The 16,999-nt window shown below is 40.3% G+C and overlaps 1 protein-coding gene across 3 annotated transcripts in view; it reads left to right on the forward strand.

The window, feature by feature from the left end:
• FTO (FTO alpha-ketoglutarate dependent dioxygenase) overlaps positions 1-16,999 on the forward strand; it is a 373,847-nt gene that overhangs the window by 147,050 nt on the left and 209,798 nt on the right. For all 3 annotated transcript variants that reach the window (XM_059382693.1, XM_059382691.1, XM_059382694.1), the window contains one exon: positions 12,963-13,042. In XM_059382693.1, coding sequence (XP_059238676.1) covers positions 12,963-13,042 — 80 coding nt within the window. The remainder of the gene's footprint in view (positions 1-12,962; positions 13,043-16,999) is intronic.

Below are 16,999 nucleotides of genomic sequence, written 5' to 3' on the forward strand. Positions count from 1 at the left end.
ATGATACTTACTCTTTTATTTTTTTATTGCTCCATACAAAAGTGGTAATATATGCCATCCAGTCAAAGATGCCATCAATCTAAAGATGTAGTCCAATTTCAGAGATACTAAATAGGAAGAAGAAATATGTCCCTTGGAATTGATGAAATATGGTACATGTTCACTTTAAAGAATTTACAGACAATAGGAAAGTATAAATACAAATAATCATATTATCACCTTGCAGAGATAATATTCTTCATAACCATGTGGTTTAATTCCATCTAGTCTCTCTATGCTTGGAAATACATGGGGATTTTTTTTTCTTTTTAGAAAATACCATATTAGATACAATGTTTAATACCATTTTTTAATACTTTCATATCTTGAGCATTTTCCCTTATTAAATATTCCTTGAGATGTGGTTTTTAAAAATGGCGTAAATGTTACTCCCCTGCTTTCGGTGCTTTAATGCATTTCCGGTGTTTTGAGATCAGGTATACTGCTCTGGTGAACATCTTTTTTTTTTTTTTTAAAGATTTTATTTATTTATTTGACAGAGAGAGATCACAAGTAGACAGAGAGGCAGGCAGAGAGAGAGGAAGGGAAGCAAGCTCCCTGCTGAGCAGAGAGCCCAATGCAGGACTCGATCCCAGGACCCCGAGATCATGACCTGAGGTGAAGGCAGCGGCTTAACCCACTGAGCCACCCAGGCGCCCTGGTGAACATCTTTATACATATATATATCTTTACAACTGGATTATTTCTTTAGGAAAAATTACTAGAAGTGGAATAGAGGGTATAGCTATTTTAAAACTATACATATTATATTGTCACACTGTCGTAAGGTTGTTTTCAGTGCACATTCCCACCATGGTATATGAAATGCAGGTTATCAGTTACTATCACTAACCTCTGTTTCTTCACCTTAGATAATACTTGGCATTACAATTTCAAAGTATTTTGCCACTTCAGTGAATAAACATAACGTGCTGCTGTTTTAAATCTCTATTTATTTATAGATTTTATTTATTTATTTGTCAGAGAGGGAGAGAGAGAGAGCACAAGCAGGGGGAGTGGCAGGCCGAGGGAGAAGGAGGCTCTCTGCTGAGCAAGGAGCCCAGTTTGAGACTTGATCCCTGGGATCATGACCTGAGCTGAAGACAGAGCTTAACCTTAACTGAGCCACCTGGCATCTCTTAAATTGCATTTTTTAAAAAAGATTTTATTTATTTATTTGACAGACAAAGATCACAAGTAGGCAGAGAGGCAGGCAGAGAGAGGAAGGGAAGCAGGTTCCCTGCTGAGCAGAGAGCCTGATGTGGGGCTCGATCCCAGGACCCTGGAATCATGACCTGAGCCAAAGGCAGAGGCTTAACCCACTGAGCCACCCAGGCGCCCCCTTAAATTGCATTTTTAAATTTTGATGTGGTAGAACTTCTTCCATGTTTTTGGCCATTTATATACTTCTTTCTATTACTGTTCATCTGATCATTATTGGCCCATTTTTCTATTAAGGTGTGTTTGTTTTTCTTCACTTTTACTTTATTCAAACCCTTCAGCCCACTTCCCAAGTATTTTTTAATATATTCTTTTGGATTTTGACTTAGATATTTAACGTTATTTTTTTTTTTTTAGTTGAAGCATCATTACTTGATGATGATGATTTTTTTTAAAAGATTTTATTTATTTATTTATTAGAGAGAGAGTGATTGAGAGAGCACAAGCAGGGGAAGGAGCAGAGGGAGAGGGAGAAGTGGGCTTCCCGCTGAGCAGGGAGTCTGACTCGGGTCTTGATCCCAGGACCCTGGGATCATGACCTGAGCCAAAGGCAGACGCTTAACCAACTGAGCCACCCAGGTGTTCCAATGATGATGATTTTTTATACTTGCATTAAATAACCATATTTGAAATTATTTAATTACTTTTGTGCTCACTGTTAATTTATATAATGTGGAGTTTTTCTGTCTTTTAAAGATTTATTTTTTAAATTGAGGTATAGTTGATATGTAACATTATATTTGTTTCAGGTGTACAACATAATTATTCGATGTTTGTATACATTGTGAAATGATCTCCACAGAAAGTCTAGATAACATCCTTCACCTTATATAATGTGAAACTGAATAAAGAAAGCCTCATGTATAATAGAGTGGGGGGGGGCAGAAAGGGGAGCTGTCATGCCCTACCAACTCATCATCAAGTTAGAGGCCAGTAGGAAGATGCTACTTTAGTGCTCCAGCAACAGGGAGGGAGACTTTTCCCTGGCCCAGCAACAAACAGCCCAGCCAATGAGAAACCGCCACAACTCAGCCAATGAAAAATCACCACCACCCTGAACTCTCACTTTCTTCCAATGAACTTTTGTTCAAGCGGCCCCTCCCACCTCCCCCTTTTCCTCTATAAAATAGTGTTCCTCTTCTTTGTTCTCTGAAACTGCCTGTGGGTTTGGCATAGTTCATGTGTCCCCTACCATTGTTGTATAAACCCATTTTGCCAGTTAAACTGTTTTATTTTCAGGGTCAACAGTAGTTACAAGAAGTATGTATTTTTTTTTTTTTTTGTGATAAGAAATTTTAAGATCTACTTTCTTAGCATTTTTTCATTACATTATATCCCTGTGACTTATTTTATGACCAGTTATTTTATAACTGTACCTCTTGACTCCCTTTACTCATTTCTCCCACTCCTCATACCCCATCTCAGGCAATCATCAGTCTGTTCTTTGTATCTTTGAGCTTATTTTTTTTGTTTGTTTGTGTTTTTGTTTTAGATTCCACATATAAATGAGATCATATGGTATTTGTATTTTCTGCTAACATATTTCACTTTAGCATAATGCCCTCAAGGTCCATGCATGTTGATGTAAACGGCAACATTTCATACTTTTTTTTAATGGCTAGATAGTGTTCCATTGTATCTGTATACCACAATTTCTTTATCCATTCATCTATCAATGGACAGTTAGATTGTTTCCATATCTTGGCTGTTGTAAATGATGCTTCAGGGAATATGGAGATGTGTATGTCTTTTTGAGTAAGTGTTTTCATTTTCTTTGGGTAAGTACCAAGAAGTGGAATTGCTGGATCATAGAGTAAATCTATTTTTAATTTTTTGAGGAACCTCCACACTGTTTTCCATAGTGGCTGTACTAATTTACACATTACCACGAACAGTGCAAAAGTTTTTCTCCACGACCTTGCCAGTGTTATTTCTTTGATGATCGCCATTCTGATGGGTATGAGGTGATATCTCATTGTGGTTTTAATTAGCATTTTCCTGATGATTAATGATTTTGAGCATCTTCTAATGTACCTTTCTTAGAGAAATGTCTATTCAAATCTTCTGCCTATCTTGAATTGGATTGCTTGTTTTTTGCCTCTAAGTTGTATGGGTTCTTAATGTATTTTGGATATTAACCTCTTACCAGATATATGATTTGCAAATGTTTTCTACTATCCCATAGGTTGCCTTTTCATTTTGATGATGGTTTCCTTTGTGGTGCAATGCTATGTATGTATGTATATATGTATGTATTTGAAAGAGGGAGTGGCAGAGAGAGAGAGAGAGAGAGAGTCTCAAGCAGACTCTGCACTGAGCATGGAGCCCAACATGGGTCTCAGTCTCCCAACTCTGAGATCATGACCTGAGCCGAAGTCAAGAGTCCGATGCTTAACCAGCTGAGCCACCCAGGTGCCCTTGTGCAGAGCTTTTTAAAAAGTTTGATGTAGTTCCACTTGTTTATTTCTGCTGTCATTGCTTTTGCTTTTGGTGTCGTATTTAAAAAGTCATTGCTAAGACCTATGTCAGGGAGCTCACTGCTCTGTTTTCTTCTTACACCATGGTTTTAATGATTTAAATAAAGTGTAGCCTCTAACAAGTTTTTCATGAAGGCTAGTGGCAAGAGAATGGCGGTAGCTTATAGTCTCTGAGTTTTTATATTATCTGAGAGTGACTTTTTATACCTTCACAGGCTGCTTCCTCCTTAAATAGCTATAGGATTCTTGCATGACAGACTTCCTACCTGGAAACTCTAGATATTGCCCCCTTGAGTTCTGATGTTTGGAATTAGAGAGATGTCTGAGGTCATCTTCATTTTTATTCTACCACAGTAAATTGTTTTTTTCTCTGAACATTTGTCATATTTTGTGTTCAATATTTGAGCAGAATATGTTTATGTACTTCAACCACCATTTTGTAGTCCAGGGTCCTTTCACAACATTGGGAAATACTCTTGTGTTAGTTCTTTGTGGTTCTTTCATCTGTCCTTTTTCTGTTGGCTTTCTAAGATTCTGCTTGTATATAAATTTCGGCTTCCAAAATCTGTCCCTCATTTCTTATCTCTTCTGTCATTTTCCCCTGCAAGTTCTAGGTGAATGTTTTGAGTTCCCTCATCCATTTCAGTAATTTGAGTTTTTTGTAGGCTGTGTTCTGCTGTCCACTCCATCTTCCATCATTTTAAATGAAGCGGCACTATTAAAAAAACAGTCCACTCCAGGTGATCTTTCCTGATTGCAGACTGTTCCATCTTCGTGTCTACATTCTCCGTTTCCAGAGGCAGTAACTTCCTGAAGAAAGTGTCTTCTTAAAATATTGAGAATTTTATTCTCAATAAATTCTCAATAACTTCTCTTATTGAGAATTTTATAAAAAATTTGTCCTGTCAGTTTGAGTAAAACCTTTTGAGCAGAGATAGTTTCAAAGTGCTTCCTTTCCTGTGAACTGCCGTGTTTTCCCATGAGTCTGGTGATTGGTCCCTCTCTGTTTCCCCTTACAGAAGGAGGACTAGTACTCATTTATAGGCAAACTGGTGTTGAGATGGTTTCTTTTGAAAACTTGGCATACATAGCTGGCCAAAACCTTCAGTCGAAAGGAGAAAGGACAAAAATAATTCTATTCTTCCATGGCCAGATTAAATAGAGTTCATGAACGGGTGTGTCCTGTGTGGTGTAGGTGCTTGCTGTGTGGGCAAAACATGGCCGCTTTGACCATCCTCAGCATACCTGCTTGCTCCGGTTTCTCACCTCAGCAAGGCCAGGCTGTCTTCTCAAAGTGGTGCTTGTACCAGCAACACCTCCTGGCATCTCTCAGTACCATAGCTTGCCTGAATTTAAGGTCACCCCGCAGAGGCAAGAGGCCCATTCTTCTTTTCAGTTCAGGGGAGAGCGCTGTTCCCGGGATCAGCTCACTGTGTTTACCAGAAAGCTACTTTTTCAGAGTAGACATGAGACAGCCCTCTTAGCCCCTTCTTTAATCTCATCGCGCCTAACTGTATCCAGAACAATCCCTTGCAATTTCTAGCATATTAAGCACCTTTCTCTAATATTCAGTGCTGACAATAGCTTTGGCCTAATCGAATAGCCCCCTGACCGTGTCTTTAGGGAAGGGGGCAGATCGGGAGGCCTGAGTCTGTACCGACATCTTGCCAGGAAGCTTCCCCTCCCCCTTCTCGTTGGCTATTAAATTCTGAATATGTTCTCAGTCATGGGTGTCCCCATGTCTAGGAAAAATAAGGTCATAAATATTAAGATTGAGTGATGAGAATGGACAGGTGAGTAAGAATGAAAAGCTTCAGTGACTGCGTGAAGCCAGGAAGATTGGATTTCAGTATTGGGCCTATTTAGCTCAGAAGTGGGCCTTTAGTGAAGCTCCTGATTGTTACTTTAAGAAATTTGGGATGAAATAGGTCTGGTAACACACTGGACAAAACCAAGGAAGTAAGGGGCTGGGTTAAATGTGGGATGGCCAGCTCTGTTGGTCTGTGCGGGAGGGGGTCTCAGCAGGTGGGATTGCAGGAGAATCGTGGTCATGAATCCGTCACCCTAGCAGAAATTATGCCTTTGCATCTGTGGTCTTTTATATATGAGATGAGATTTCATGCTACAGCGGATGTCCACAGCTCCCTTCATCCACCAGCAGAGCACACGGCATTTAGCAAGCAAAGAGTGAGAGCTTCTTAGGTATTTGTTTTCTTTTTTATATTTTTTCTTTTTTCTTTTTAAAAGATTTTATTTATCTATTTGACAGACAGAGATCACAAGTAGGTGGGAGGGGGGGCAGGAGGCAGGCTCCCTGCTAAGCAAAGAGCCCGATGCGGGGCTTGATCCTAGGACCCTGGGATTATGACCTGAGCCGAAGGCAGAGGCTTTAACTGAGCCACCCAGGCGCCCCTATATTTGTTTTCTTGAACAAATTCTACAAACTCGGATTCCCCTTGAATGTAGAATCACTCAGTTAGCTATATTCTGAAATAGCTCTGGCAGATAGACATGCTTTCACGTTTTCCTCCAAAAAATGATGAGGTAGTGTCTTTTGTGAAGCTGGGAATGTCTTCAGCATTATTGCTTCCAATGTACAGTCCGTGAAGTCGGGACCACTTGTACAGCATTTATCTGCAGAGTTTTAGATAAATTACAAGCTCGTGGGTGAAAATTACAAGGTTCTTTCTAGAAGCCATAAAGGATTAGGGACAGTTGGGAGCAGTTTCAAAAAGTTATTTGATTTGAAGGTTTCCAGGGATTTGAGTAAAGGTACAGGCCTCAGTGTCTCACTTCAAATGTTGAGTTTGCCACCTGGCCTGCACGAGGCTAGTTGGCCCTCAGTGGAACGAAAGCACTTAAGCAGTGTCCATTAAGAGGTTTTCTCTGGGGCGCCTGGGTGGCTCAGTCCGTTAAGCTTTTGCCTTCGGATCAGGTCATGATCCCAGGGTCCTGGGATCAAGCCTCATGTCGGACTCCCTGCTCCCCCAGAGTCTGCTTCTCCCTCTCCCCTTGCTCTTTCCCCCTTCTTGTGCTCTCTTTCTCTCAAATTAATAAAATCTTTAAAAAAATGTTTTTTCTTTCTGATGTCCTTGGATCCCGGTACTAATAGCATGGGAGCAGTAAGACTTCTATTTGGGTAGGTGAGAAGGGCATTTATGTACTTCTTAGATTTTGACCCTTTATGGGAATCTGGCCAAGGGAACCTTCTCCAACCTCTGCTTTTTGTTTTGTTCTTTTGATTCTTTAGGTAAAATAGTCCAGGTTAATCAGAAATTCTCAGGTGTGTCCTTAACCAGAGGCCTCAGAATGGGGCAACCTGTGAAGGGGAAACTGGTCATTCAGCCTTCTTCGTCAGACTTGAAGCCACGCTTCTGAGCCCGTCCACTCAGACTGACTGGACCACCTTCAATGCTCCATTCCTTTCTTGTCCTTTCCTTCGCATTTAAAATTCCACGTTTGGGGTGCCTGGCTGGCTCAGTGGGTTAAGCCGCTGACTTCGGCTCAGGTCATGATCTCAGGGTCCTGGGATCAAGCCCCACATCGGGCTCTCTCCTCAGCAGGGAGCCTGCTTCCCTTCCTCTCTCTCTGCCTGCCTCTCTGCCTACTTGTGATCTCTGTCTGTCAAATAAATAAATAAATAATCTTTAAAAAAAAAAGTCTTAAAAAAAAAATAAAATTCCACATTTGTCCCTGATGTCACCATCCTCACCTTTCACTGCATTTCGTGATACCCTTTATACAACAACCTAATGTTTTGTGATGTAATCACCCTCAATCCAGTTTCTCCGCGAACCCCCCCCCCCCCCAATTCCTCTTAATTTCGTTCTGTCCCCTGCTCCACTTACCCAGTCCATTAGCAGGTCTTATTGTTTTTGTCTACAACATTCTGGATCTGGCAGAAAAGTGCCAGGGAGGTCTTACTCACACCTGGATCACGTTTCTTTCCCCCTGCTTAACATTTTCTGATGGTTTCCCATTGTATCTAGACTTAAGCCCCCAATTCTGACCATGACCAACGTAAGCCTCCTCCATCTGTTCCACTTCCCCTCTCCACCGTGAGCACCATGCCGCAGTCTTAAGTACGACAAGCTCATTCCCACTCCGGTGCCTCGGCCCCAACTCTTCCTCCGGCTTCTAGTCCTGTCATACCAGACACTGACATTGCCAGGATCCGCATTGTTTAGATCTCAGCCAGCTTAACTCTCCCCAGTGACGGTTCCCTATACGCGTTACTCCCTTACCCCTCTGCCCCCCCCACCTCTAACTCTTACGCTTCTGAAACTATTCTTGGTTTTCTCCGTAGCAACTCACATCTGAATTTCTTGTTTATTTACTGATTCTGTATCTTCTCCATCATAATGTCACCTCCGTGAGAGCAGAGACTTCGTTTTGTTCTCTGTGCCCAGAATAGTGCTTGACACGGAGTAGTTGCTCATCCAGATTTTAAATTACATGATGCAAATAAGTGTTTTCTTCTGCTATGAGAACCCCCTGGGAGAGGAACTGTGAAGTTACGTACTTGTATATTGGTCTCAAGAGTGTGAGCTATGGAGTCTTTTTTTTTTTTTTTTAAGATTTTATTTATTTATTTGACAGACAGAGATCACAAGGAGGCAGAGAGGCAGGCAGAGAGAGAGAGGAGGAAGCAGGCTCCCTGGTGAGCAGAGAGCCTGATGTGGGGCTCGATCCCAGGACCCTGGGATCATGACCTGAGCCACAGGCAGAGGCTTTAACCCACTGAGCCACCCAGGCGCCCTGGAGTCTTTTTTTTTTTTTTTTTTAAGATTTTTATTTATTTGTCAGATAGAGAAAGAGAGAGCGCGCACAAGCAGGGGAGGTGGCAGGCAGAGGGGGAAGCAGATTTCCCTGTGGAGCAAGGAGCCTGATTTGGGACTCGATCGCAGGACCTGGGATCATGACCTGTGCTGAAAGCGGATGCTTAACTGACTGAGCCACCCAGGCGTCCCAAGAGCTGTGGAGTCTTAAAGAATCTTCCAAAGACTTTTCAGTTGATAATTAAAAAATATATAGAGAGAGTTTATTTTTTAGAGCAGTTTAAAACAGCTCCTAGTAAAGTTGAGCAGAAAGCAGAGAGAGTTGCCCTATACCTCTGTCCCCGTGCATACACAGCCTTTCCCACTACTGACATCCTGCACGAGTGTGGTACATTTGTTACAATTGATTAATCTGCATCGACACGTCGTTATCACCCGAATCCATATTTTACATTAGAGTCCACTCTTGGTGTTATATATTTTATGGATATGTTTTATGGATTTAAAAAATGTATTATGACCTATATCTGCCATTATAGTATCCTACAGGATAGTTTTACTGCCCTAAAAATCCTCTGTAATCCTCCTGTTCATGCCCTCCCCCACACCCAACTCCTGGCAACTTTTTACTTTCTCTGTAGTTTAGTCATTTCCAGAATATCCTATGATTGAGATCTTAGAGCATATAGGCTTTTCTGACTGGCTTCTTTCACTTATTAATATGTATTTAAGTTTCCTCATTTCTCTTCATGACTTGATAGCTCATTTCTTTTTACTGCTGAATATTATTCTATTGTCTGAGTGGGCCACAGTTGACTTATCTACCTACTGACAGACATTTTGGTTCCTTTCAAGTTTTGGTAGTTGTTCATAAAGCTGCTATAAAATCTGTTCACAGGTGTTTGAGTGGACGTAGTTTTCAGTTTACTGGGGTGAATATCAAAGAGGCCGATTCCTCACTCTTACCCTGAGGGTATGTTTAGTTTTGTGAGAAATCACCAGACCAAGTGGCTTTCCAAAACAGCTGTATCATTTTGCATTCCCACCAGCAAACGAATGCATGTTCTCTTGTTCCATTATTGTTGTCAGCTTTTGGTGTTATCAGTGATCAGTGGATTTTGGTCATTCTAATTGGTGGGTAGTAGTATCTTGTTTTAATTCGCAGTTCCATGGCAAATGATAATGAGTGTCTTTTCATATTCTTATTTGCAGTCTGTACATTGGGGAGGTGTCTGTTCAGATCTTCTGGCCATTTCTTCCGTAAAGTTTTTTTTTTAAATTAATTAATTAGCTAATTAATTAATTATGAGAGATCACAAGTAAGCAGAGAGGCAGGCAGAGAGGGGGAGGAGGAAGCATGCTCGCTGCTGAGCAGAGAGCCTGATGCTATGTGGGGCTGGATCCCAGGACCCTGAGACCTTAGTCTGAAGGCAGAGGCTTAACCCACTGAGCCACCCAGGGGCCCCTGTTGTTGAGTTTTTAAGAGTTCTTTGTATTTTGAATTACAGTCCCTTATTGAACATGTCTTTTGCAAATATTTTATCCCAGTTTGCAGCTTGTCTTCTTATTCTCATGACAGTGTCTTCTACAGAAGAGTTTTTAATTTTTCTGAAGTACGGTTTACCAGTTATTTCTTTCCTGGGTTGTGCCCTTGGTGTTGTAACCAAGGAGTCGTCACCATGCCCAAAGTCATCTAGATTCCCTCTTATGTGTCATTCTTCCTTTTCTGAGAACCAAATTATATTTATGTTACACTAATCAGTAGTATCTTACAGGTCATTGCTGCTGTTTAATTTATTAGTAGTCTTTTTTTTTCTGTGTGCTTCATTTTTGGGTAGTTTCTATTTCTGTGTATTCTAGTTCACTGGTTTTTTTTTTCTGCAATGTCTAAAGTGCTATTAATCTCATTCAGTGGGATTTTTAAATTTCAGATACATTTTTAATCTTTAGAATCTTCATTTTATTTATTTATATGTATGGAAGATATGTATATGTGAAAGAACAGAAAGATATATATACATCTTATATATACATATGTGTCATTTATCATATGTGTCATATATATCTTTCATTTCTCCATTTCTTTTTAATAAGATTTTAGTTTTTAATTTATTTTTCATTTTTAAAAGATTATATTTCTTTATTTGAGAGAGAGAGCAATAGAGAGCACAAGTAGGGAGGAGAGGGAGAAGCAGGCTCCCCACCAAGCAGGGAGTTGGACCTGGGACTCAATCCCAGGATCATGGCCTGAGCTGAAGCACTTGATTAAGTGACTAAGCCACCCAGGTGCTCCAGATTTTTTTTTAAAAGATTTATCTTTCAGAGAGTAGGAGAGAGAAAGAGAGCACGAGAGGGGGAGGTTCAGAAGGGGAGGGAGAGAAGCAGACTCCCCACTGAGTATGGAGCTCGATGTGGGGTTTGATCCTTATGATCATGACCTAGCCAAAACTAAGAGTTGGCTGCTTAACCAACTGAACCACCCAGGTACTCCCACAAGATTTTATTTTTTAAGTAATCTCTGTACCCAGCATGGAGCTCAAACTTATAACCCTGAGATCAGGAATCCTAAGCTCTACCAACTGAGCCAGCCAGGCACCCCTCTTCTCCCTTACTTCTCAAGTGGCTGCTGGATATTGTGAATTTATTTTTTGGGTATCTGATTTTGTTAAATTCTTTTAAATAATGTTGGGCTTTGCTCTAATGACTAGTTAAATTATCTGGAATAACTCGGATACTTTGGAGGCTTGCTTTTAAGCTATTAAGTGGATCTAGGGCAGCCTTTGATGTAGAACTAATTTAGTTCTACTGCTAAGATGATGCTTTTCCAAGGACTCTATCCATTAGCTTATGTGGTAGGAGCCATTCTCACCGCTGAGAACACAAAATATCCCCAGCCCTGTGTGCACTCGGAGATTTGTTCAGCCTGTGATTTGCTGGCGCTTCTTTTCCTGCCCTTGGGAAGTTTCCATTCACACCTGCAGATGTCAGTGTTCAGCCAAAGTCTTGGAAGGAACCCTTCTGCACATGTCTGCTTATTTTCTGTCTGTACAGGTTCTCTTATTCCAGTATTCTGTTTTACAGATCCTTGTTGTCTGGTTTTCCTAAACTCCCGTCTCTGTCTTCACAATTCAACAAGATGGAAAACGGAAAATTCTAGGTTCTCTTTGACTCTCCCTCCTCCCATGACCACTCTGGCTTTGCAACTGTTGCAGGGAGTAAGCTAGGGCAATTTTAGCCTCACCTGTTTTGTTTCTCCATCTTTGGGATTTTCTCTTGCTCTCTTTTCCAGTGTCAGAAACATTTGTTTTGTATTTTTTGGTCCGTGTTTAGAGTTGTTTAAGGTAGAAGGGCAAAGCTTGTCACTGGTACTTGGAATGTCCAGAAGCAGGAGACCTTCCTTTGATGTTTTGCATTTCCATTATTTTGTTCAGAAGTTCATTTTGCTGCCCTGTAAGGGGTGTGGTGGTTTGGCCTTTTAGTTGAAATCATTACGAATGTTGGTATCTTGGTAAGAAGTCTCTGTTGCCTATGTAGGAAATCACCCAGTGCTGGGGAATAGTACCATTCTATTCTCTTCTTTGTAGTAGAGAAAGCAATGTCTTAGGCAGAGGTGGTAGGGATTTTGCCTGACATGTGGCATCATTTCTTAGAATACGCAACAACTTGGCCATCGGTTTTTCTTCCACTGCATGTGGTTTTAGGCTTATTCTTCAGCTGATGAATTCACCACCTACTCCATTCTTGGGCTGTGAATCCACAGGCTTGAATTCTGTCTTGAGAGCCAAAATTTTGCAACTGCTGAGTTGGTTGGTTTTTTGCCTGGAAAAGTTGTTAGGGCAAAATTGATACTTTGATTGGGGAGAAAAAGAGGCAGATTTTCAGATGAAAGCTGTTCCACCCCAAATAGTATAAAAATTTTTTGGCTTATTATCTAAACGCATGGGTAGAATTTGATGTATCATGAGAAAGAGAAGTTCATAAACACTAAACTTAGTGGTGAGTGGGCATCATAAGACCACACATAAGTAGGGAAACCATGTATCTATCCTGTTTGCTAGAGACAGTCCTGGTTTACACCTGTTGTCTTGGAATAATTAACATTCCCTTTTACTCTTGGAAGTGTCATGGTTTATATCTATCTATATATATATATATCTATATATATACACACACATATATATGTATATATGTATGTATATGTATATATTTTATATTTATATAACATATTTGCATTTATGTATTTATATTTATATACATACAGAGTTATCCTAGTTATAGAGAGTGGTTTAAAGAGTACAATGTAGGTGTTAATTCCCTGATTATTATTGTCCTTGATTGATGGACTTACTGTTTAGTCTGTATTTTTGTTGAATAGTGTATCGTGACTAATAAATGTGTGTGTGGCTTATTTTATTTTATTTTTTAAATTTTTGTATTTTTCCTACAGATGATCTCAATGCCACCCACCAACACTGTGTTTTGGCTGGTTTACCACCTCGGTTTAGTTCCACCCACCGAGTGGCAGAGGTAAGTGTAAATAAAAATGTGATTCAAACTTAATTGAATGTGACAGCAGTGGTTGAATGAGCAATTTTGCATGGAGTTTTGGAAGAGTATTTGATAGGAAAATTGCTTCCATCGAACTTGATGTTAGCCTTTATTTACTTGCTTTTTTAGCAAGGAGTTGTGTGGGATACAGTTTTAAAAAGTGTGTTCACAGCGTGGGATTAGTATATTTTGCTTCTTTGTGGTTCTGTTTCTTGGAGAAGGTAAAATGCTATTGGCAGGTGTTGCTAGTTAGAGATTTTCTAAGGGGTTTGTGTCTGTCAAGGTCAAGGACAGAAGATGGCCAGAAGGAAAGGGGAGGGTTTGTGTGCTTGTGCATGGGTTAGCTGTGACCAGGCTCCAATGGTTGAGAATTTACATTTCCCTTAACTTTTGGGTCAGGCTTCTGGGCATGTGAATGTAAATTAAGGAAAGAGTTAAGAGCAGTGCCCAGGAATTTCTGAGCTCTCCAGTTGGGTTCATAACCCAGACTTTATTGCTAAATTCTGCCACCACTTGGAATGGCTGGATAGTCAGCTGATTAGACCAGTTCAGAATGGAAACCTGGGAGGTGGGAAAAACTCTTAGTAGTCACCCTGGGGTACTGTATGATCGATTTAAGGGTGGCTCTAGAGAGCAGGAAAATAGTCACGAGAAGGCCTACAAGTTCACCTCGTATCCAAGCTTGTTATCTGTGCTTTGCTTTGTAGATTGACTTTCCGTTGTGCCACAGGGGGACCCGGGTGGGAAGTTGGACAGAAGTGATGCAGATACATTCATGTATTTCTGGAAGGTCTTCTAATTGGTATATTGTTCGGAAAGCTATGTGGGGATGTGCAGAAAGTACTATAAAAATATCTTTGATCTCATAACACTATTATATTTAACACCTAGGAAACAATTCAAAGGAAACATGCATGCACACATATGAAAATGCTTATCTGGAGTGACTAAGAATAGTGAAGAGCTGGTCAGAACATTAGTGCCTCTTTAGGGCATGACTAGTTAATTATCTGAGTGTCACCTCAGTGAGCAGCCATCGAAAATACTTACCTTGAATACTTAAGTACAGAGAAAAACAGAATAGACACTGATGGGTTCATTCTGATCACAGCTGTGTGGACAAAGAATCATGTGCACTAAAAACAATTAAAATAAGGTAAGGTGACAGGATTATGATTTTATCTTAAAATTTTTTATTTCATGTATTATTGTTGTCAGTAATAAAAGAGGGAAAATATATATATATATATATACACAGAAATTTGTGTGTATATATATATATACACACACACATTTTTTCTAACATGAAAGTTACATTATTATTTCCTTTAAGAGAAGAGATGAAAAAACCATGCAGTGTTGTAGCCCTCACTTATTTTGTAAATGTCCTTTCCTTCGTACAGGACTAACAGGGTATGTTTTACCTGTGCCACACACAATGATTTGTGATTTTCTGTCCACTCAAAATGTGTCAGAAACATTGTCTTAGGGAAGTGAGGTTCTGAATTTCATTTTAGTTAATCAGAAAAGAAATCTATTTAGTTTTTTGGTTACATGTGACTAGATTATATTTGACAGCTCTCAACTTTTATTGGATTTTTTTTTTTTTCCTTCTGGTTGGAACAGAAGAAATCTTTTGTTCCGACTATCTTTTTAAAATTTAAATTTTGTGAATTTTATATACCATTATATTTTGAACAGGTAATTACTCAAATGATTCAAAATTCACAAAGTACCCAAGAATAAATAGTTGGAAGTCTCTTTCTTGTAAAGCTGATGAGTTCCTTCTCCCCAAAGGGAACCAGTATTATCATCAGCTTCTTCTTATCCTTTCCAAGATAATGTGATACCTATATAAGCAAATATGTGTTTAATTAAAAAATGGGTTTTTTATTTTAAAAGATTTTATTTATTTATTTGACAGAGAGAGATCACAAGTAGGCGGAGAGGCAAGCAGAGAGAGAGGGTTTGATTCCAGGGCCCTGAGACCAAGACCTGAGCTGAAGGCAGAGGCTTAACCAAGTAAGCCACCCAGGCGCCCCTAAAACGTTGTTTATAGAAATGGTAGCCTACTCTACTTACCATTCTTCACTTTTGTTTTAGTAAGTCTTGCTGATAACTCCTTATTGGCATGTAATTCAGACCTTGGAGGAGGCAGTGTTTTTGTTTTTTTTTTTTTAGATACAACACCAAAAGCACAGACAACTAAAGACAAGTAGGTAAACTGGACTTCACCAAACACCAGAGGGAAAAATTGTTAGCTTCAGGGGCGCCTGGGTGGTGTATTGGGTTGGATGTCCAGCTCTTGGTTTTGGCCCAAGTCATGACCTCAGGCTCGTGAGACTGAGCCCTAAGCCAGGCTCTACACTCAGCATGGAGTCTGCTGGAGATTGTCTCTCTCTTTCCCTTTCCCTCCACCTTCTTTCTCTACGGTAAATAAGGGCGCCCGGGTGACATTCGGTTAAGCATCTGAATTTTGGTTTCAGCTCAGGGTGATCTCAGGGTGGTGAGATCAAGCTCCACCTTGGGCTCCAAGCTCAGCACTGAATCTGCTTAAGACTCTCTCTGCCCCTCTCCACTGTTCTCTGTCTTTTTCCCTCTCCAATAAATCAGTCTTTGAAAAAAAGTAATAAATCTTAAAAAGCAAACAAACAAATCTATTATGCTTCAAAAGGTTCCATCAAGAAAGTGAAAAGAGAACTTGGAGAATGTGAGAAAGTATTTTCCTGTCACTTACGTCACAAGATACTTGTGTCTAGAGTACATAAATAAGTCTTACAACCCAATAATTAAAAAGGTAAATAATCCAGTAGTTTTAAATGGCAAAGGATCCGAATAGTCATCTGCGAGGAAGATCCACAAATGGCCAATAAACACACAGAAAGATGTTGAACATCATTAGTCATCAGGTTAACACAAAGCAAAACCACAGGAAGTTACCACTTCACACCCACTAGAGGGGCTCTAGCGAGAATCTCAGTAACAAGTATTGGTGAAGAAGCTTCAGAAATTGGAACCCTTCTGCACTGCTAGAGGGAATATAAAAATGGTTCAGCCCCTTTGGGAAACACTGTGACCTTTCCTCAGAATTTTAAACACAGTTACCTCATGACCCAGCAATTCCATACCTGAGAGAGATGAAAACTCGTACACAAACGTTCTCAGCAGCTTGACTCCTAGTAGGGCAGAAAATGGGATAATAATGAATGGAAAAGCGAAAGTGGTATATCCATACAATCAAATATCTGGCAGTAAAAGGGAGAGAATTACTGATACATGCTTCACCATGGATGAACCATGAACTATCAGGCTCACTGCAAGAAGCCAGTCGCAAAAGAATTATATGATTTCTTTTTTTTTTTTTTAAGATTTTATTTATTTATTTATTTGACAGAGAGAGAGAGAGATCACAAGTAGGCAGAGAGGCAGGCAGAGAGTGGGGAAGGGAAGCAGGCTCGCCACCGAGCAGAGAGCCCAATGTGGGGCTCGATCCCAGGACCCCAGGATCATGACCTGAGCCGAAGGCAGAGGCTTTAATCCACTGAGCCACCCAGGCGCCCCATATGATTTCATTTTTTTTTTTAATTTTATTTATTTATTTGACAGAGAGAAATCACAAGTAAATGGAGAGGCAGGCAGAGAGAGAGAGAGGGAAGCAGGCTCCCTGCTGAGCAGAGAGCCCGATGCGGGACTCGATCCCAGGACCCTGAGATCATGACCTGAGCCAAAGGCAGCGGCTTAACCCACTGAACCACCCAGGCGCCCCCATATGATTTCATTTTTAAGAAGGTCCTGCATAGCCGGACCTGTGGTCGCAGGAAATAGATCGGTGGTTGTCTGAAGCTGGGAAGGTTGACAGAAAGTGGGCAGCAAGGGACTGCTAAGGGATATCGTTTGTTTTAGGGAGGTGACCAAAATGTTCTAAAATTAACTGTA

The sequence above is a fragment of the Mustela nigripes genome, chromosome 17 (genome assembly GCF_022355385.1).
Source record: "Mustela nigripes isolate SB6536 chromosome 17, MUSNIG.SB6536, whole genome shotgun sequence".
NCBI lineage: Eukaryota > Metazoa > Chordata > Mammalia > Carnivora > Mustelidae > Mustela > Mustela nigripes.